Source organism: Vidua chalybeata, chromosome 1 (genome assembly GCF_026979565.1).
Source record: "Vidua chalybeata isolate OUT-0048 chromosome 1, bVidCha1 merged haplotype, whole genome shotgun sequence".
NCBI lineage: Eukaryota > Metazoa > Chordata > Aves > Passeriformes > Viduidae > Vidua > Vidua chalybeata.
In genome coordinates this window covers 72,885,331-72,906,817 of record NC_071530.1, presented here as the reverse complement: position 1 = coordinate 72,906,817, position 21,487 = coordinate 72,885,331, and the positions used below count along the sequence as shown (strand labels likewise).

General features: G+C 42.6%; 1 protein-coding gene across 1 annotated transcript; it reads right to left on the bottom strand.

The window, feature by feature from the left end:
• Positions 1-474: 474 nt before the first annotated feature.
• On the bottom strand, positions 475-5,963 carry LOC128786629 (uncharacterized). Its single transcript, XM_053940030.1, has 7 exons — positions 5,812-5,963; positions 5,245-5,593; positions 4,708-5,127; positions 3,639-3,901; positions 2,742-3,597; positions 1,105-1,840; positions 475-638 (listed from the first exon to the last, which is right to left on the bottom strand). The coding sequence occupies exons 1-7, from the start codon at positions 5,961-5,963 to the stop codon at positions 475-477; spliced, it is 2,940 nt and encodes a 979-aa protein (XP_053796005.1).
• Positions 5,964-21,487: the final 15,524 nt, after the last annotated feature.

Genomic DNA, 21,487 nt, shown 5'->3' with positions numbered 1-21,487 from the left:
AGCAGAGGGATAGGAGTGGCTAGGGCACAAACCAACCAATGGGTAAAGGGTAGAGGGGAGGAGACGGGATGGGGTGACATGTAATGAACCAATCGGGATACAGGAGAGGAGTGGCATTCTAACAGGGTCCAATGGGATTAACAGAACAGAAGAACTTTCTAGAACTGGGGAGTGTGTTAAGCTTTGACAGACAGCCTCAACTGGGGAGGGAAACAGCATGTGATTGACAACTTTTGCTATATTGAAGTTGCCTCCCAAGGGAGGGCGGGGACCCCTCCCACAACTCCCCCTTTTTGGTTTATTAAAAAAACATTTCCCATTGTCCTAGTTAACAATTTCTTAAAGATAGTTAAAGCAACAGAAATTAAGAAAATTATGATTAAAACCCAAACTAAACCTTTAACAATTGGAATGGCCCACCCAGGAACACCCCATTGAGAAAAGATCTTGTTCACAGCGTCCACAGCCCCAGTTTCAGTCTTTAAGTCCTTCACTAACGCCTGGATCCGCTGGATGCTGGACTTTGCCAGCGTGACCCAGACGTTCTCTTTGGGCTGTGATACGATCCAGCTTCCTGCTAGGTGACTGCTGCAGGAAGCCGGTCACTGCAGGGTGTTCTGGCTGCTGCGACTGCCATTCTGGGTGGACCAAAGTCTAATAAATAGACTTATAACGGAAATAAGAATAGTGACCCCTTTGAATCCCCATCCTCCCCCGTGTAAATCGAAATAGTAACAAAACAGAAAACAAAATCAGGTCAGGTATGAGGGAAGAAAGGGTGAGGAAAGTGGTAGGACGGAAAAGGGTGAGGGATGGTAGGGGATGGGGTCAGAGAGTAAACAGTCCAAGCGGGCGGGAAATGCAGGTTCGTTATTAAGGTCCTGATGGCGGTATTGGCTGGTCTAGTCTTCTTCCTTTTCCTTCGACTCCACGCGACGGTGGTTTCCAATGGAGCTGGCGTCTCGGGGGAGTGTTCCGGGGGTTGGCTTTCTGTAGAGATGTCTTCCCGGTATGGTTTGATGAATTTTCCGGGGATCCACCTGGGGCCCTGTTCTGTTGAAACACATCCATACCCTCTCCCCCACGTTATTAGAGGGTGTGGACCTTTGATAACTTTAGACTCAGGGTCTTTTATGAGCACAGGAGGCCTCTCCTTCAACTGCGCCCTGGTGTTATTATGGAAATGGCGCAGGACTGGGGGGTTTGGCTCACGGTCTGAACAGTTCATGAAATTGAGAACGTACAGGGCCTTGCACAACCTCTCTACAGGGCTCGTGGTGATGGCCGAATCGTTTTGTTGTTCTAATAATTTTTTAATTTCCTGATGTTTTCGTTCCACGATTGACTGCCCTGTAGGGTTGTGTGGAATTCCAGTAACATGGTCAATGCCCCATAGTTGCACAAATTCCATGAACTGTTTGGACACAAACCCTGGTCCGTTATCAGTCTTTATAGTTTTTGGGACACCCAGAGTGGAGAAAGCCATATATAGGTGTTTTATAATGTCTTTGGTTTTTTCCCCCGTATGTGTGGAGGCGAACACTGCCCCCGAGAATGTGTCCACCGACACGTGGAGATATTTGAGCCGCCCAAAGGAAGGAAAATGAGTAATGTCTGTCTGCCAGATGTCCAATGCTCCCAGTCCCCGGGGGTTAACCCCTGTCGCTACTGATGGTAATGCGTGGGACTGGCAGTTGGGGCAGGTGGCTAAGATGGCTCGCGCCTGCTCCTTAGAGATCTTAAATTGGCGGCATAGAGCTGGAGCATTCTGATGGTAAAAGGCGTGGCTCAGCCTGCATATGAACATCTGGCAGGGTGGGTGCCAAAGCTGCTGAGTTTGCAGTGTTCACTAACATAGCCAGAGTGTCCGCTCTCCGGTTGCCCTCGGTGATGTCTCCTGGCAGGTCTGTGTGTGACCTAACATGCAAAATATGATAAGGTTGCTCTCTGTGGGAGATCAGCCAAATTAGTTCTGAGAGCAAGCTATAGAGCGTTTTGTTTTGAATTTCTTTGAGCAGGGCATGTTCGGCCCGCTCTGCTATCCCGGCTACATATGCCGAATCAGTGACCAAATTGAAAGGTTGTTGGAATCTTCTGAAGGCTCTCACACCCGCTGCAAGTTCAGCGATTTGGGGGGATCCCTGAACTATTTGGATGTCAGATTCCCACTTCTGACTGTCCGGGTCCTTCCAAGTGATCACTGATTTGTGGGATCTTCCTGACCCATCAGTGAACACTGTGAGAGCATTTTCTAATGGTATTTTGCTTTTAAAAATTTTTGGGGCCAGATATAAAGTGTCTTTAAATAATTTGTGCTTGGGATAGTGTATCCGAATTTGACCAGGATAGCTGTCTACTGAAATCTGCAAATTTTCATTTGTTTGTAAGAGGAAATCCAATTGGTCCAAATTTAATGGTAAATAGATGCATGCTGGGTCACACCCTGCGAGGGTCCGGAGGAGCTGGCGGGCCTTAATGATTAGTTTAGCCATGATTTCAGGAAATGTTGTTACTGTCTTGGCGGGTTGGTGGGGGAGGAACAGCCACTCGATGATAAGGAGTGGGTCTCTCTGGCTGTCGTCCCACTGGAATAGCAGGGCATGTAAGTTGGGAGACTTACCCAGGATGGCACACTGGATTGGGAGGGACCGCGCGACCCGATGCGCCTGGCGGGACTTGATAGCAGCTGCGACTCTCTCCAAGGCCTCACGGGCATCCGGTGTGAGATGTCATGGGGATGCCAGGTCACCGTCGCCTTTCAGCAGGTGGAAAAGTGGCGACAGCTCCTCTGTGGTGAGTCCCAGGAGAGGTCGAATCCAGGTGATGGTACCGCAAAGCTGCTGCAAATCCCGCAGGGTCCGTGGGTCGTCCTTGATGACAAGAGACTGGGGCGCGACGGTCCTTCCCGTAATCAGGAAGCCCAGGTATTTCCAGGGGGACGACAGCTGGATCTTATCTTCCGCAATTTGAAACCCTGCATCTTTGATGGCTTTAACTGTCCTGTCTAAGGCTGCTTGTAGATATGTTGAGCTAGCAGCACAAATCAAAATATCATCCATATAGTGAAGGATGATGGCCTCTGGGAAAAGGCGACGAACTGGGGAAAGGACCTGTGCCACAAAGGTTTGGCAGAGCACCGGAGAATTCTTCATTCCCTGGGGCAGAGTGGTCCATTGATACCGTTTGTACGGCTCACCTCGGTTGATAGACGGAACCGAAAACGCGAACCTGGGAGCATCTCCGGGGTATAACGGGATGTTGAAGAAACAATCCTTGATATCAAGGATTGCGAGCTGCCAATCCCGGGGCAGCATAGAGGGAGAGGGAAGGCCCGGTTGCAAAGGTCCCGTATCTTCAATAACATCATTAACCCTGCGTAGGTCTTGGAGCAGGCGCCACCTGTCTTTGCCGGGTTTTTTAATAACAAAGACAGGTGTGTTCCAGGGGCTGGTGGAAGGTATTAAATGCCCCAGGCGCACCTGCTCCTCTACTAGTTCGTTGAGCGCATTAAGTTTTTCGATTGGCAAGGGCCACTGGTCCACCCACACCGGTGTATCAGTTTTCCAATTAAGCGGTGGGGAGGTGCGCTCCGCAGTGGCCCAGACTAAAAATCCCACACAGGGCTAGGGATGTCGAGACAGGCACCCCATTGGGACAACACGTCCCTGCCTAATAATTTGATATTGGATGCAACTACAAAAGGCCGAATTGTGGCAATCTGGCCCTCCGGCCCCTCTACACACACGAGGTGCTTACTGCGTCGGGAATTGACGGCTCCTCCCACGCCGGAGATTGTGCCACAAGGGGACACTAACTCCCAGTCGCGCGGCCACTCTGCCTGAGGGACGATGGTAACGTCCGCACCGGTGTCTGCCATCAGGTCCAACGAAATGTTTTTCCCCTGAAAGATAAAAGTAGTTTTAATGATTGGTCTTTGTCTGCTAACGTTCTGAATGAAGAAAGCAGAAGGGTCTTGATCCGTAGGAAAGTCTGATAGAATGTTGCAGCCAGTGTCATTGAAGTGCATATGATCGGTAGGAAAGTCCGATAGAATGTTGCAGCCAGTGTCCCTGAAGTGCATGTGTAAGATGTAGCACAGAGCTAAAGGAGACCCTCTCGGCAGAGAGAACGGAGGATGATGGCACACCACGGAGACGTTGAGCTCTGCCCCTGGCTCGAAGTAGACGACCTCCGGGATGATGGTGAGGTCGTCCGGCGTGCTGATGGAGTCCCCGATGAACAGCACTGTGACGGGGTGGTCGCAGTATGGTGGCGGCAGGAATCCTACCGGGACACGGACCAAGTCCTCATCCGGAAACATGATGTGGATGGAACTCCGGAGGACTTGGCGGCGGGCACTGTTCAGTTGTTGAGTCCGTCTGAGGAGTCGGAGCCCGTCCTCCTGGCTGCGGATGTCCGGAGAAACGTGCCGTTGGGGCAGTGGTTTTCCGGGAGTGATGGCAGCACAGGGCATTGGGACGGGCCATTTGTTGTCGTAGCGCGGCCCCTCAGCGCGCTCCGCCTCCTGTTTCCCGGCCGATGATAACGAGGATTCCTGTAAGGTGGTCTCGGGGAGGGGTTATAATGAGGGTAGGACTTCTCTGGTGGCCAGTGTGGGCAATTGGCTTGTATATGGCCCAGCTGGCCGCAGCCGAAGCAGCGCGTGTTCATGAGGTCCACCATTGCCTCCCCCACACCCCTGCTCACCGCAAACGCCACAGTCTGCTCCATCGATGCCGCTTTTGTGCACGCCTCGACCATCTTGGCGATGGTCGGCTCCGGATCCTGGGGGAGAGCTCGCAGGATCTTCTTTGTCTCCGGGTTAGCGTTGGTCAAGGCCATCTTACGCAGCAGTTCTTCTCGGGCCTCGACATTCTCAATCTGCCGGTCTATAGCCTCCTTTAACCTGTCAATATACTTAATAAAAGTCTCATCAGGGCCCTGGAGGATGGATGTGAAGTTCTGGAGAGGGGTGGTTCCATCAGGTATTTTTAGTAGGGCCTCCTTCCCAGCTTCTCGGATGTCATTTAGCAGGTTGTTGGGAAGGAGGATCTGATCTTCTGGTTTACTAAATTCCCCTTCCCCTGCCAGCGCCTCCAGGCCCTCGGCGCCATCTCCCAGCACCTCCTTAAGGTCGTATTTGGTTAGAATAGGTTTTAATAGCTTTTTCCAATGTATTTCCCACAGAAGAAATTCTGTGGGGGACAGCAGAGCCTTTGCTATATATCGAATGTCATGCTGCACCAAAGTATGTCCAGTAAACGTAAGGTCCAATGTGTTTTTAAAAAACGGGGAATTTCTCCCATAGTCCTTGGCTGCCTTCCTCAACTCCTTCACCTCCGTATATGGCAGCTGTTCCCACCGTGGTTCCTTCCCCCTCTTGAGCCTAACCGGTGCCGCGATTGGGCCTAGATCCCTGGCGAGATCTAGGTCCCCATCCCTAATGGCCTTGGCCCTTATCCGGGCCCAGCCCTCCCCTGGCTTGGTTGTTGGCCGGGGGTCGTCACTGTCCTCATCCTCTTCTGAAGATGAGGCAGGACAGGCTAGGGCTCGAAGCCTCTCCCTTGCCGGTGGGTCCTGGTTATGAGAGACCCTGCAGGCCAAGATGGCCTGCTTCCGGCAAGGCCCACTTCCGGTTCCGGTAGCGTGGGAACCGGAAGTGGCAGGAGAGGGGACGTGGCCTGACCCACCCACTGGGGCATGGCCTGACCCACCCACTGGGGCGTGGCCTTCTGGTAGGCCTGTCCCACCCACCAGGGGCCCGCCCAGGGGTGTGGCTAGGGAGGCAGGGTGGGAGGGTCCCGACGTCACCAAGATCGACGCATGATGGGGGGCGGGACCCGACGCGGGGGCGGCAACCGACAAAGGGGGCGGAGATGGTAAAGTGGCGGGAACCGGAGGGGTTGAGGAGGAGGAGGCGCCATTTTGTGTCTCAGGGCGATCGGCCACGAGGCCGCCGCCATTTTGAGGTATTATTAAAACAGAACTGGAACTGGGAGTAAAACTGGGGTTGGGGGCATGAGGATCGAGGGAATGGATAGGGCTCGTGCTGGGGTGGCCAGTCCCAGCACAAGAGAAGGACAGAGTGGAACGGGAGGCAGCAGGGAGACGGTGGCAACCCTGTGCCTTATTTTGGCAGGATCTATCTCCCGATCCACCCTTAGGGGAAATGGGGTTAGGAGCGAGGGGGGCGGAATAAGGGGTAGGAAAACTGGGACCCGAACTTTCCCCTTTTTGTTTAACTAAATTAAAAATAATATCATAAATAGGAAAAAATCTCCTGACCCTAAAATTCCCAGAAACTTGTAAATCATAAATATAACGCCCAATTTTTCCCCAGAATGAAATAGAAAGAACATCCTCAGTAGAGGCATCTGGAAAATGATCAAAAATGAAAATAACAAAAGATTTAAGGACCCGCTTATTAAAAGAAACATTCCCGAACTGAAGGGTAGCTTTAACTTGGCAATAAAAGTCTCGTCTTGCAGGGGAGAGGCGGTTACCCATCTCCTCGCTGCAGAAGAGAATCCCCACCCAAGCAAAGGAGAAAAGGAAAAGATAAGAGCCTGCGTCGGCTGCTCTCTTCGGGCAGCTGCACTCACCCAACTACGACGCGGCGAAAGAAAAGGCTGAGGCGGGGTAGTGGAGCTCTGCTGGTGTCGTGGAATCCGGGGCTTCCCTTGAAGCTGCAGGATCGGATGTCCACGACTTGTCAGCAGATCCAAGAGATAGGAGTCTTCTTAAAACAGAAGAACAGCTACTCCTGGGATTGGCGGCGAACGGCGCTTGTAGTCCCACAGCGCAGGGTCACAGATCCTCACGCGGCAGGAGACGCTCGTCGGAAACCGGGGCAGCGATCACCGTGTTCGCGGCGCCAATTGTATAAAATTAGGTCCTCCGGGGGTTCCCTGGGTTCCCAGCCAGTCCGGGGAATGATCCTCGGCTGACCGGTCCGCAGGGAGGGGTAGATGTAACCCGGAAAGCTCCACCAAATAAAGACGAGACATCTCCCGAGCAGTAGAATCCGAGAGGTTTATTGTCAGCAACACTCTCGGGGGGAAAACTGACATCGGGAGCCCAGCACCAGGGCGGGACCGAGAATATAAGGGCAGAGGGATAGGAGTGGCTAGGGCACAAACCAACCAATGGGTAAAGGGTAGAGGGGAGGAGACGGGATGGGGTGACATGTAATGAACCAATCGGGATACAGGAGAGGAGTGGCATTCTAACAGGGTCCAATGGGATTAACAGAACAGAAGAACTTTCTAGAACTGGGGAGTGTGTTAAGCTTTGACAGACAGCCTCAACTGGGGAGGGAAACAGCATGTGATTGACAACTTTTGCTATATTGAAGTTGCCTCCCAAGGGAGGGCGGGGACCCCTCCCACAACTGTTCTTAATTAAAACAGCTTATTTTCCTATTTCATGCTTATCATTTCATCTTATTTACCAGTATACAATGCTGGGCAAAAGATCAAATGGGTAAAAAAAATGAACCAAACAAGGATCAGAAATAAAAGACAAATTCTAGCAAAAATATCTGTGATGCTTTTCAACAAAATAGCAATAGCAATAGCAAGAGGCCTAAGTACTTTTTAAATGTCTTGATTAGATTTATGAAAGGGATTATATGACATGGCTGTCTGTGATGGCAGGTGCTGCATCCAGGCAGTTCATCATAGGAATAAAGGAAACAGGATTAGGAAGAAATTATTACAATAATCTTGTTTGCAATTCTCAGATATACTCAGTGTCCTATGGTTAGGAGATGTGGAGCAATGACAGTCTTCTCAGTCTAGCAGCAAGAAGAAACTATCTGGAGTCAGCTGCATTCCCTTTGTTATTATCCATAGCTCTGCTGATTTGATTTGATGATTTGTTTGGATTTTGTGTGCCTCTAAGGACAGGGTTGACAAAACAGTTATTCAGAGAGTATTTAAGGAAAATGTCAATAGATTAGCAAATACAGAATTCTAGGGGTCAGCATAACTGCAGCAGAAATTGAATGGTGCTGATGATGTTTGCCTGCAGGTAGAAAAAGGACAGTGTGAGAGAAATCAAAATCTAAGAAAGTAACTCTTCAGAGGTCTCATGTACCCTTAGGTTTAAAACTGAATTTTCCATGACTTGAAGGAGAAATAGTCTCTGTTATCCCATGCTGTCAGAATGTTATGTTTGAGTATTGCTACTGTTGATGTATACCCTTTGCTCTAGTGTTTAAAAGATGCTTCTGGGCTGCAGAATATCAATCAGTAGTATTCTTTAGAAATGTCAATAGCTGGCATATTAGCACTTCAAATCTACACCCCTTATAAATGGGGACTACTTGACATTCATTCTGTACCACACAGCAATACTTAAATGGTGACGCTATAGAGGAGAATGGAGAGAGAACAAATATAAACGTAGAATTTTAGAAATGGCACAAGGACTTCTGGAGGTGATAGTTTTCAAAAGGAATGGGAAAACAATGTATGAACAAAGTTCTAGACCCACTGAAATCTTGGGGGGCTTTGCTACTAAATTCAAAGGAATACAGGTTTCAGAATAAACATAGATTTAAGAAAGTACTTGACTTAGATTGTGTACTTAAGGAATATGGATTTTCCTGCAGCCTTAGTATTTAAAGTAGAAATGTGTCACAACATTTAAGGATAACATTTTTTCTTAACTAGTTAAAGTAAATTCTTTGGATTAAAGATCTGTTATTGTGTTTGTACTCTGAAACATCAGATTCAATCTTCTATTAGTTGTATGAGTGTTATTGTATGCTTTAAACTCTCAACTTGGCATGTTAATGATACCAGTAATTATAGATTTGTTACTTATAATTAATATCACATTAGTCAAGTCAATGTGGGTCCAACCTAGTAATAACACTGTTTGCAATATAAAAAAAGCACAGTTTCTTGCCTCAAACCAAGTAAATTGCTTAAAATAGAATATTCACTGGCCTCTGTCCATCACAGCAATGTAACTTTTTGGCAAGTTAATATCTAACATCCATTCCATAGTCTGTCTATAACAAAACCACACAATGAGACATTCTTAAAGAAAAACCCATCAAAATATCAATAAACTTTGGAGTGAAAAAAAAAAAAAAAAAAAAAAAAAAGAAAAAAAAAACCAAACAAAACAAAAACCCAAAAAAAGCTGCTTCACAATTCTTATAACAAAAATTTCTACAGTAGTGGGATTGTGAGAGGAACTTTACAAACATAAAACTTCTGCTTCTACTGTCAACACTGAATAAATAAGGGCATGTCCACAGTACAGTCAAAGATTAAATCTGTATAGAAATAACAAAATTACATTTATGCTAGTGAGATAATATATTGATTAATTTGCCCATGCTGTAAGTTCTGTCAGATTTAGAAGATTTTAGTTCATCAAGAAGCACCTCAAGTAGGATATTCTTTCCAAGTAGTTCAGTACCACTCTCAGGAGCTGTGCCCTCCATGCTCACCTCATTAAGTGACTGTGCCTTCTGCCACTAAGGCTCACCTATAAGGAAAGGAGACATTTCTCGGTGACTGTGCTGCCATCCCAAACTCCAGTCTCTCTGGTTCTGTTCAGTGTGGCTGCATGCACTTGATATCATTATGGTTTAGCTGCATTATTTTCAGACAGTTTATGCAATGGCTTTGTGCTCCATCCTAAGCTGAGATAAAGAGGTATTTTGATTGGTATCCAAGCTACCTGAAGGCAATTTTCACAATGTTTGCACAAAATAGAGGCCAGGCTGCAACAAGCTGAAAACCAATTATCAGATTATTTTAGCACAGTGGACTTACATAAGAATTTTAAACCAATGGACTTAAAGCAATCTCACTGCTTAAATTAACCTTTCATGTCAACTTCTATCTTACTCTGATTTCTTCAGCAGCTTTTATAATCAGTTTTGATTTGCCTATATTACATATTTTCACCTATTTGGCATCCTTGCAAGATATTTGAATGAACTGCATTACAATGAACCATGCGGGAAAATCCATTTGTCTTCAGTTCTGCCATTTTTATTCACATCTATAATAAACTAATATAGTTAAAGAGACTAGCCCAAGAATGAAGTGCTGCTTAACATAATGGTTGCTCTGATGGTTCCTAAGGGAGGAAGCCAAAACTAACACAGCAATTCCACAACATGGACATGACCAGAGTTCAGGGAACATGACTCTCCATTTGATTCCAGCAAACAGACTTGGCTGTAGGACAAGATGTAATGGGTGGATGCATCAGTGATTTCACTGGTACATTGACGAAAATAAAGAGCTTACTCTTGATATTTTGTTAAAGTATTTGGATGCAGGCATCATTGCTAAAACATCATTATCAATCTGGCAGACCCTCCTCATGACTTTGTTTGTAGTTCCTGTTCTCAAATGTTACCCTTCAGGCTACAAGGACAAAGCAGTAATGTGAAGATCCTGAATGTATTTTTAAGTTTTTTCTAAACTCTGCGCATCAGCTTGTGCATACAGCTCATGCAAAATATGAAATGAAGATTGACAGAAGGACACAAGGATCAGCAAATACAGGGAGAGACTCAGACAGTCTAAGGAAAAAAAAAACCCAAAATGTTAACAAAATAGAACTTGGTAGGTCATGAAGGTAGACCAAGAATAATTATCTATGAAATGCTGCAAGGAACACAGCGGACTCATAAGGACAGAATTTCATGTCAGTAAGATGAAATTTTGAGGATTAATTCTGGTGACTGTTAGTGGAATTATGTACTAATTTTCTCACAACATGAATATGAACTACTGTAGATCATTTCAAAGCAAAAGTTCAGCTAAATCTGGCTAGTACCTTGAAGAAGAGAGGGCTGTTAATTCAGAAACTGATCATCTTCTAATAAGGCATGACTGATTTTTAAACTTATTAGAGATTATATTTTAAAAATTTAGTTTATGGTTAATGAGTCAGACAAATTTAAATATGCATGTTTAAAAGGGCCCAATTCACTAAATTAACATTAAGTACAAATCATATATTCATAATTTGTTTTTGTGGTGTGTTTTATTCTTCTGGGTTTCACTGTATTTGTGGATTTCACTGTATTCAGTGTATTTGTGGATTTCGCTGTATTCAGTGTATTTGTGGATTGTAGGTTCTCAGGGATATTGCATCTGTCTGGCATGGTGTGTTGTTTTAAACCACTTGCTGTCTTAGCTTTGCTGGAGGGCTGAAACAAGTATCTCAAATTATCAAAACTTCTTTACTTCCTGAGTGTTGTTTCAGCCATTTGCAGCACTCTTCATGTGGAAGGGATTACAGGGTTGTCTTGAATTTCTTCTGTAGCATAGCAGTTTTCATGGATTCTGGATAAAGGTGCTGCCTGCCACCAGTTCCAGGAGTGCTATCTGATTTTGTAGCTTTTTGAACTATTCCCCTGGTGACTAGGCAGAAATTCAGCCAGCATATCAAAATCAGATTAAAGTATCTTCTGTCATAGGGAATGGTGGTGTGTCTGGGCTACAGCTAAGTAGCATAAAGAAATGAGCATGTGATGAGTTTCCTGTGTGGGGCTCAGACTTGGAAGTAAGCAGGGGCTTAATGAGAATCTACAGACATCACAAACATGAATATATGATATCTGTATTCTCTACTGGGAAAAGCAGAGGTTAGATCCTGCTATCAAACACACCCTAAATACCATTTTGGAAGTTCTACCAATTAAATACTGCCAAGGGCATCATCTGGTTCCAAATAACCAGAAACACCTTTGAATCCTGCCTAAGGTGAGAGACATTGTTCTGCTTTCTTAATCATACAATCATAAAAACATTTATGTTGGAAAAGGCTGCTAAGGCAATCAAGTGCAACCACTAATCCAGTATGCCAAGTCTGACACTAAGCCATGTCCTTAAGTGCCAGATTTACGTCTTTTAAATACCTTCAGAGCTGATGACTCAACCACTTCTACAGGCAGCCTGTTCCAATGCTTGACCAGCCTTTAAACACTGAAGAAAAGCATTTCCATTGTTGAGAAGTATATATCTTCCCGTATTTCTCTGAGCTTTTAATAAATAATTATCCTAGGTAAACAAAGCACAAACAACTCATCTCCAAGTAAAATAGCCTTCCCCCCTTTTTTAACCATCTCCATTGCATACATCAACACATCACATTAGCTACAGTCAATAACTGGCCCATGTCCTTGGATTTTTCCAAAAAGGGTTAGGAGGAGGGAATAGCAGAGAGGAGCTGCTATGGACTGACCTCAAGCTTCCCTTCTCCATCTCTCTGCTCCACTTCTCTCACGAAAATAAGTAGGGGTACCAGAGATGGAAGAGTGAAGTTGAGTCTGTGAAGAAAAAGGTTATAGGGAGGAAGGTGTTTTAGTTTTAGTAATTCTTTTCTCATCATGCTACTCTATTTTACTTGGCAATATGTTAAATTCATTTTCCTTGTGTTAAGTCTGTTTTGCCCATGGCATTGCTTAATAAGTGCCCTTGTCTTTATCATGACCCATGAGCTTTTCCATATAATTTTCTCCATTTGTCTTGTTGAGGAGTGAGAGTGAGAGTGGCTGAGGAGGCAACTGGCAGCTAGCCAAGATCAACCCATCATAAGGAATTATTTGATCTGTCCTCATTACATCATGTAAGATCCAAGTTACTGGAACATTTTTTATTTCTAAAGTTTTTGTTTTCTTTTTTCCACAGCAGCCCCTTTATTTTTCCTCATTCCCTTCCTCTCAGATCAGCACTGTTTAAACTAACACATTAGTCACAATTGAAACATGTGATTTAACATGTATGATGTTACACTAATGTCATGGAGTAAGGTAAAGGTTTTCCATGCAAAAGAAGTAGCAATAGGAGGCACTGTTATTGTGTGCTGCCAGGTTGGAACACAGTCTTCCTCAGTCAGATTTACAGCCTACCTGTATGAATGGATACTTCATACAAAGTCACAGAATCATAGATAAGTTAGGATTGGAAGGGAGTTCTGAGGATAATCTAGTCCAACCCTCATGCCAAGGCAGGGTCACCTTGGGCAGATGGCACAGGAATGTGTCCAGGTTGGTTTTGTTTATCTCCAGAAAAGGAGACTCCATGACCTCACTGAGTAGGCTGTTCCAGTGCTCTGCCACTCTCAATATAAATAACTTCTTACTCATGTTGGGGTGGAATTCTTGTGTTTTACTTTATGGCCATTGTTCCTCATCCTGTCACTGGGCACCACTGAAAAAAGTCTGATACCATACTCTTGACAAATGCCTTTGAGATATTTATATTTATTGATGAGATTCCCCTCTCATTCTTCTCTTCTCCAGATTTATTAGCCTCACTCCTGCAGTCTGTCCTCATAAGAGAAATGCTCCAGACCCCAACAGAGTTGTTTGTTTAATTTGTTGTGGTCAGCTAGCCATGACCTTGGAAATAAGACAGCTGGGCTTGCCTTGGCCAAAGAAGGCAAAAATTTGAGGACCTTGAATATTTTACCTCTCTTCAAGGATGCCAGGCAACTTTCAAACAATACTTTAAAGGTATCAGAATTGATTTTCTGAATTGGTGTCATTTTAGGCGACCTAAAAAGTGAATCTGTAAGCTATGCTAAAACTAAACTTAATTGACCTTAGACATTGTACTGCCTTTCCTGAGAGGCAGGTTCTGTGATCCAGTAACTAATTTGCTACTGAGCTGAAAGGAACTTTACCATGCAGGTACTTAAGCACTCTATAAGGACAGGGTAATAAACCATGCTGCTGGAATTAATTGAAGGTGGGCATCTGGATATGCGCACATTTGTGAAAAAAGGTTTCTGATTTTATCTGTCAGGAATTACCCAGCTCAGAGCAGAATAAAAATTTCCTCTTGGCTGGTGAATAAATACCCTATAAAATGACTAATGGACTATTTAATTGTCATATCAAAAAGAGCATGGTTGTGACTAATGTGCAAAATAAACCAACTTTGGAAACCTCATACAGTACTTACCAGCCTTAAAGTAATGAAGCATGATGATGAGATCTATACTTGATCCTAACTACTCTGTCATTCATGTCAAAGTTTTCCTCTCAAGAAATTAAATGCTCTTGCAAGAATGTTCAGAACATGAATGAGCTTGACTCTTGGATTATAAATTACCAAATTTGGCCTGAATCATTAAGTTATTTGTTTGAGTCTTAGATAATATCTTGTCCTAATGTGTCATCAGTGAGGGAAATGCAGTTGCAGAATGACATTTAATTCCAACATTACAAAGCTTTAAGTAAACAACAATTCTTTGTGTTTCAATGGGGCATAAAATTGCAGCGTTCTAATGTTTTTATCTTTCTTTTCTTGTACATATATCTGTTAAAATCAGCCTCAGCTAATGGAGAAATACATAGCATAGCTGTCAGTCCAAATCCAGCCTATTGATTCAAGACTGTTTAATACACAACTGCAAGCACCTTGCAGAAGTCTGTGTGAGAGTGTAGAATCAGGCTACAGGGCAAAAGAAACTGAAAATTATTGCTGTCTGCTCTGTCTGGCATTCTTTAAGAGTGTGAATTATGAAGCTGTTTTCAAGGACTACATTGCCAAAATTAACACTAATTGATGTTTCTATTAACAGACTTAATAGTAAGACCAAATTCTTTTAGGTCCTAATTTAACAAAACTTTAAAAGGTATGTTTAAATTCTACCCAGGACAATTTATCATTGAATAAGGTATTAACATCTAGTTGACTTCTCATTGCTTTTTACTTTATCTGCTAAATTCAGAAACAGGACCTGCAATACAGGGAAGATATAGGATGCTGAAATCCATGTTTTCAGTTCTTTGTGAGCAAAAGTTTATGTGTAGGATTTTAGAGCTCTTCCAGAGCCTGAATTTCCCATGGCAGAAGAATTGGAACTACATAAACTTTAAGGCCCCTTCCTGCCAAAAACATTCTATGATTCTATGAATTCAAATGAAACACTTGAAAAGAAAATTTTTAAAAAATCAAGCAGAAAGATATATGATCAGTGAACATTACGTTTACATGTTTAAACCCACAAACATCTTACAGTATATTTTTACTTATTGGAATACACCAAATCAAAACAATTTTTAATTAAACATCTTAGTAAACCATTTTTGAATACATATTTAAATTGTTTGAGTTCTCTAATAATTGGCAAATAGAAAAATAGACAGACATTGCTCCTAATAAAATTGTTGTTGTTCATTATATCAGGTATTGTATTCTCAATACACCTCCCAACATACTCTTCAGGTATCAAAGTAGTTAAGCAATTTGGATGCTATCTTATCACCATTAAGGAATGTGGTTAAAGTACCCAGCTATGGCAGCTGACAGGCACATATCTGTTGTCTGCAATAATAGCAGATTGATAGTCCTGATGACATTAATCTGTCATTTTTCAAAGGCATGAAGCTGACTGAATATATATTTCAAAATAGCAGCAACAAGAAATCAGTTTTATTTTAAACAAATTTCAAACATTTTCAGGTTTCTTTTGCAATGCGTTGCCATCAATGTAGTTGCTACCTCCAGAATATCCATCTCTCCCCTTCATAAAGTGCCATATGAGTAATAGTTCAGAATATTTTGCTCATGGTTTGTAGCGTCTGAAGAAAAAACTAAATTATAAAGGAGAACAAATCATGACTTTTGTGGAAGGGCTCCAGTAATCCAATTCAGTTTAGGTAATGATATATAATTTCTTGCTTTCTGGTTTGGATACTTTGGGCTTCTGACATTGATTCCAGCAATTTTATTTCTTTTCTGCCTGCTCCTTCTGTGATATAAAGAAGCCTTTGTTCAAATAGCTGACATACACTTTTCAATTTCTTTCCCTCCCTCCTCCACCTACCTGCAGCCATCATGCCCATCCGATTTACAGGTCAAACCTTTAAACATTCATGTGACATTTTTCCAGGACTGACAGCCTTGTGTAAATGCTCACAGAATATCAGCATCCAAGCACAGCAGAGACCCAATGTAAACATCATACAAGAGTTTCTTTCTTGTCACTGCTAGCAAAATGCATGATTTGACAGTGGGGATCATATGTCTCATTCAGACAATATGACCACATATCACCCCTCAAACCACAAAAAACAGGTCACACTTCAGAGGTCTTGTATCAAGGAGATAAGAACAGGGGACCTCCCAAAAGATTTGGGGATGACACATTTAGAGATACTTTGCTTAGTAAGGTAGGGCACATATCTGGATTAATGATCATAGGAAAATCTCTGCAGTAGGCATCTCTTATATCTGTCCTATTTTGTTTACCAGATGAATTTCTTCAAGGCTTCCAAATGCATTACAGTTGCACAGAAATCTTGATCAATGCATTCATCATCATTGACTTAAGGGGTGTCCTTCAGGTGCTTCTAACAATGATTTGAAACAAGTGCCACTTCCTGGCTGTCCTGTGTTTTTTATGGTTCCTAGTGAAGACCAATAATATGAATTTCATTTTAATTCTTCTGTAAGGGATCTTATTTATGGAGCAATTTCTTGTGCAGTGTCTTGTCTCTATGAAATGATTACCAACTCAGGCAGCAGTTAAAGTTTACTGCTTAGGCCTTCCTTCAAGGTACCACATGGATATTACTTTCTAAAAGTAATTTAGATTTCAAAGTGCTAAGAACATATTAACCCCTTGCAAGCTGCCCATCCCTTACAGGAATGTTGACTGATTTTATGAACTGATCCAACTTAATTCAACAAGTCAACAGCTTTTCCATTCTCTTTCATTCTCAAATGTGGCTGACAATTAACTCTGATCATTAAAACAGTGTCAAGTGCTATTTAGAGTTAACATTTTTCTGACTTAAACTATGAAGCATTGTTTTGCTAGTATGTTATTCTTTATGAATATTTGAGAAATGACCAGCTTTTTATTAAGTGTTTCCATCTCCTAAGTAAGATATCAGTACATGAAGAAGAAAATTCTCAAAGAAACTTAATTTTTGAAACTTCAGGAGCAATCCAAATAAATCATCATGTATTATTTATGGATAAAGGATATTGCAGTAAAGAAAAGCAAGAACTATACTAAAATATAGTATCTCAATCAATCTATTTTTGTATTTTGTGGTAGAAGTTTGGTTTTTTACTTTCCCCCCCTCCCCCCCAAAGCTACAAGTCACTTGTATGTTCATTTAAAAATTTAATGGGCCTTTGTTGTGCTTTATCCCCAGCCAGCTGCCAAGACCCACTCAGTTGCTCCTTCAGTCTCCCGCTAGTGGGATCAGAGAGAGAATCAGAAGGGTAAAAGGTAGAGAACACGTGGATTGAGGTAAAGACAGTGGAAAAGCAAAACCAGGCATTCATTTACTACTTCCCATGGGCAGGCAGGTGTTCAGCCATCTCCAGAAGATCATGGCCCCATCATGTGTAGCAGTGACTTGGGAAGACAAACACCATCACTCCAAACATCCCCCCTTCCTTCTTTTTCCTTCCACTTTTATATTCTGAGCATGATGACATATGGTCTGGAATATCCCTTTGATCATTTGGGATCATCTGTCCTGGCTGTGTCTCCTCCCAACCTCCCAAGCACTCCCCAACTTCCTCTCCAGAATGGCACTACAAAAAGCAGAAAAGGCCTTGGCTGTTTGTAAGCCTGGCTCAACAGCAACAAAATCTCTATATTATAAACCCCATGTTCAACAAAAATACAAAACACAGCCCTGTACCAAACACTGTGAAGAAAATTACCTCATAATCAGCACAGTCCTACGGTGTTTCTATTTGTTTTGCCTTTACCAACCATTTTCTGATACTCAAAAAATCAGAATTTGGAATATAATTGATAGTAATTTTTCAGGCATTCAGACAAGTGAATGATTGTATTTTTCTCATTATTCTTGTGTTTCCTGATGCCTTGTGAAAGTGAAATGTTATGGTTGGTGGCTTAGACATTGTTATGGAGGACTTTTTGTCCATTATGGCAAAACTCTATAAAGAAGCTGTGACCACCTACACCCACCCCTCCCTGAATATGCCTCCGGACTGGAATTTTGGACCTTGAGTTAAGCAGTTTGAGGCAACTTGAGACAAGATAAAAGTGATGCTATTGTCCAATTATCTTAGGTTTCGGGCAAAACAAACAAAGCTGAGGGAGAAGAATGTATCCACAAGAAAGCTAAGCCCAGGAGCTGTTCTGAAAGTCAGCCCTGGCTGGGTTTGGGGTAGGGGAGCTCAACCCCCATAGACTTATCTACTGAGGCCAGGTTTGCACAAACTCCTCCACAAACAGAGTGGTAAGAAAGACAGTTTTGGGTATGTGGCATAACCTCGGGTCAGAGGCGGTGAACATCCATCCTCCTTACACAAACCCACTCAGCTCTTGAACCCCCAGTCCTGGGAAGGCTACATCCATGGGACATCCATGTGAGGGGCAGCAGAGGAAGTGTCATAATCCATCAAAGATCCCCCAAATTGCCCCCCAGACTCATTCCTGAGGCCTTGCACAAGAGCACTGTATGTGATGCAAATTGATGCAACAGATCCAGAGTCAGTTGCAAGAGACAGTGCCAAATTTGTCCCCCAACACACCTCCAACGGAAGTATCTGGGCATTCCCACCTGGCTTGAATGTATACTAATCCAACAGACTCTGTGTTTTTGAGGGACCCTCACCACCAAGAAGACTGGAAGAAGAGGATCAGTGGGATGCCTTCAGGATCCAAAGAGTAGTGATATTTTATACTTTGTCTCTCTGTAACTCTTTCTCTCTCTCCCTTTTTTCCTTTTTCTTTCTATCTCTCTCTTTGCCTCAAAATTACTGTTAAATAAAATCCATACTCTTGACTTCAGTCTTGTTTGCACCTTAATTGGGGCAGATGCATCTCTCTAATAATTTTAATAACAGATCATAACATACCTTTAGGTCTGATTTGAAAAAGAAACTTATGGATAATGGATACCGATCCTGAGGTTTCATAAATCTTGAGTAGTGACTTATAAGCTGTCCTATATCTCTTTTAGACCTGCAGGTAAATTACTTTCATTTTAAATCCCCTCTGTGTTGCCAGTGTGGTGTAAAGGAAGCTGTGTAAACAGCTTCTTGAAAAATTAACATGCTGGAGGGAAACTTCTGATCAACTGTATAAAACACTTCAAAAAAATGAAGGTGTCTCAAAGCCAGCAGGGCTTTTTTAAGTCACAAATAGTTCTAAAAACACAATGTTAAATTCAGTCCCCAGACAAACTCAAATAAATCTGTAATATTCTGTTAATTTCTTTCCTTTTACTTTTAGACATGAAAGACAAAAAGAACAAAAAAAAAAAACAAAAAAAAAAAAACAAAACAAAAAAAAAATCACAAAAAGAAAAAAACAAAACCAACCAAACAAAATAAATTGCCTGCTTTGTTTTCTTACAATGTAAATCAATCAATCAATTAAATAAAGAATATGTGTAAAGGATTTTAGATACATTATATTGAGTACGTAATATCAAAATGCACTTAAGAAATATCTAACACTTTCCTTGGTGACTCTCTTGCTATGGAATAGATCAGTCACCTTTACATTCTTATTGTTAATGTTCTGGGTAAAAACCAAGATTATAGATAATTTTTATTATTATTATTTCTATTGTCAAGTTTCTTATTTTGCAGTTGATACCACTCCACCATTTTGTGGCTTTCTTCCCTGCTGAGATTTTGTGGCTTTCTTCTCTGAGATTTTCGTAGTTTTTACTGTGCATGCAAGCAAGTGGTTTACATAATTTTACATAAATTTTCTATGCTTGTAAAAATTACATAAGAGTGCAGAAATTAATTCCTAAATATTGCTTTTTCATAATTAAAAAATAAAAAAAAAACCTTAAACAAACTGTTGCATCCTGGGTTTTGGGTTCAGATTTGGGGTTCTGGTCTTTGTTAGCTTACCGGTTCCATGTATCCTCGTGTGTCCCCCGTGTCTTCCCCCCACCACGGAAGTTAGCCCCAGGCTGCTGGCCACTGACCGTGGTGGCAACATCACCTCCACGGTGTCTGTGTTCATTGGGCGGAGAGCTCCCGTCTCCCCTGTCCCACCCCTATATCCCTCCACAGCACCCCAGCCTCGGGGCCAGATTCGTCCAAGCGAGGCTGGGAGCGGCCGCGGCTTCTCCATTGCAGCTCCTGTGACCAATAAAGCATCCAGCCACCACGTGGATGGGTTTGGACAATTCCCTGCCTCTTCGTTTCCTTCCCTCGCGCCAACGACAACGCACGGCCAGCCCACCCAGGGCGCAGCCACAGAAGCGCCCGGAAGTAGTGGCGGCACCGACCCTGATGAGGAGACGAGGCGTCAAGCAGCGTTCTCGGGACCCGGTCGGGGCGGGAAAAGTGACGCGTAGCCACAACAAACAACCCCCCCAAAAAAGCCAAACACAAAAAAACCCCAAAACCAAAACACAAACAAAAAAAAACCCACCCCCCCCCCCAAAAAAAAAATACCCCAAAACCCCTCAACAGGCTAGGAAGAGCACTGATTATTGCAAGTAGTCCAGGTTCAGCAGGGCAAAGCTAAGACATTGTAATGGAGTTTTCTGCAGAAAATCAAAATGCTACCATAGTCTGGTCCAAGCTCTCATTTTCACTGAATAAGAACCAGATTTTACCACCTTCATCTTGGAAACAATATTACTCTGCACAAAGTTACTGAAAATGCCCCAAAACAAAATACTGTTAAATGTGAATTCCAAAATTAGGAAAAGATGTTTATTTCCATACAGGTTATAATGTTTAAACACCAGTCACAGAGATGAGCATGCACAAACTTCATGTCATTTGGGCATTTAATTTAGCAAGGCTTTAAATCAAGTTATGAATAGACCCATAAAAATATTTTTTGTTGAGAATCTAACACATTATTTCTGTTAGGGAACCTTCAGACTACCTTGGGCAGGCTTTATAATGGTAGATATCAAATCACAGTGTAGCATTTTTCCTCATCCTGCCACCAAAAGAATCTGAGATGCGATTTTCTGAAAGAAATTTAGTGGAAGTTTTGCCATTTGCTGTATTCTTTTGCAAGTTAAGTTTTACTTTAAAAGAAGACCTATGGTCTTCAATAGATCATTGAGTTCAGTTGTCAGGTTATCCTGAACATATTTTTTGCCTGAAATATGTATTTGCTTGAAAACATACTCAAAATGCTTCTTCTGAAATTGCCTGTTTAACTATTGAATAGAATAATAGCAGTTTGTGTAAGGTTCTAAGATATGAGAGACTTTTTTATTAAAGAAGAATTATTGATTTAAAAAATCTAAATTAAATGATTTAATTCACAGGAATACAATTTCTGATATACATTACTGATTTCCATTACACTATGTGTGTGCTCTTTTCTGCTCTTGTCTAGGCTTGACTAATTTTTCTGGCTATTGACTACCACAGCAAATATTTCCTTTGAAACAGTTGTTTGTTTGTTTGTTTGGTTTTTTTTCATACCACTGTCACTGGCTAGCAAAGCATCAATTTTAATCTCATTTGTCATAACAATCAAACAAATATTGAACAAATATCAAGCAGTG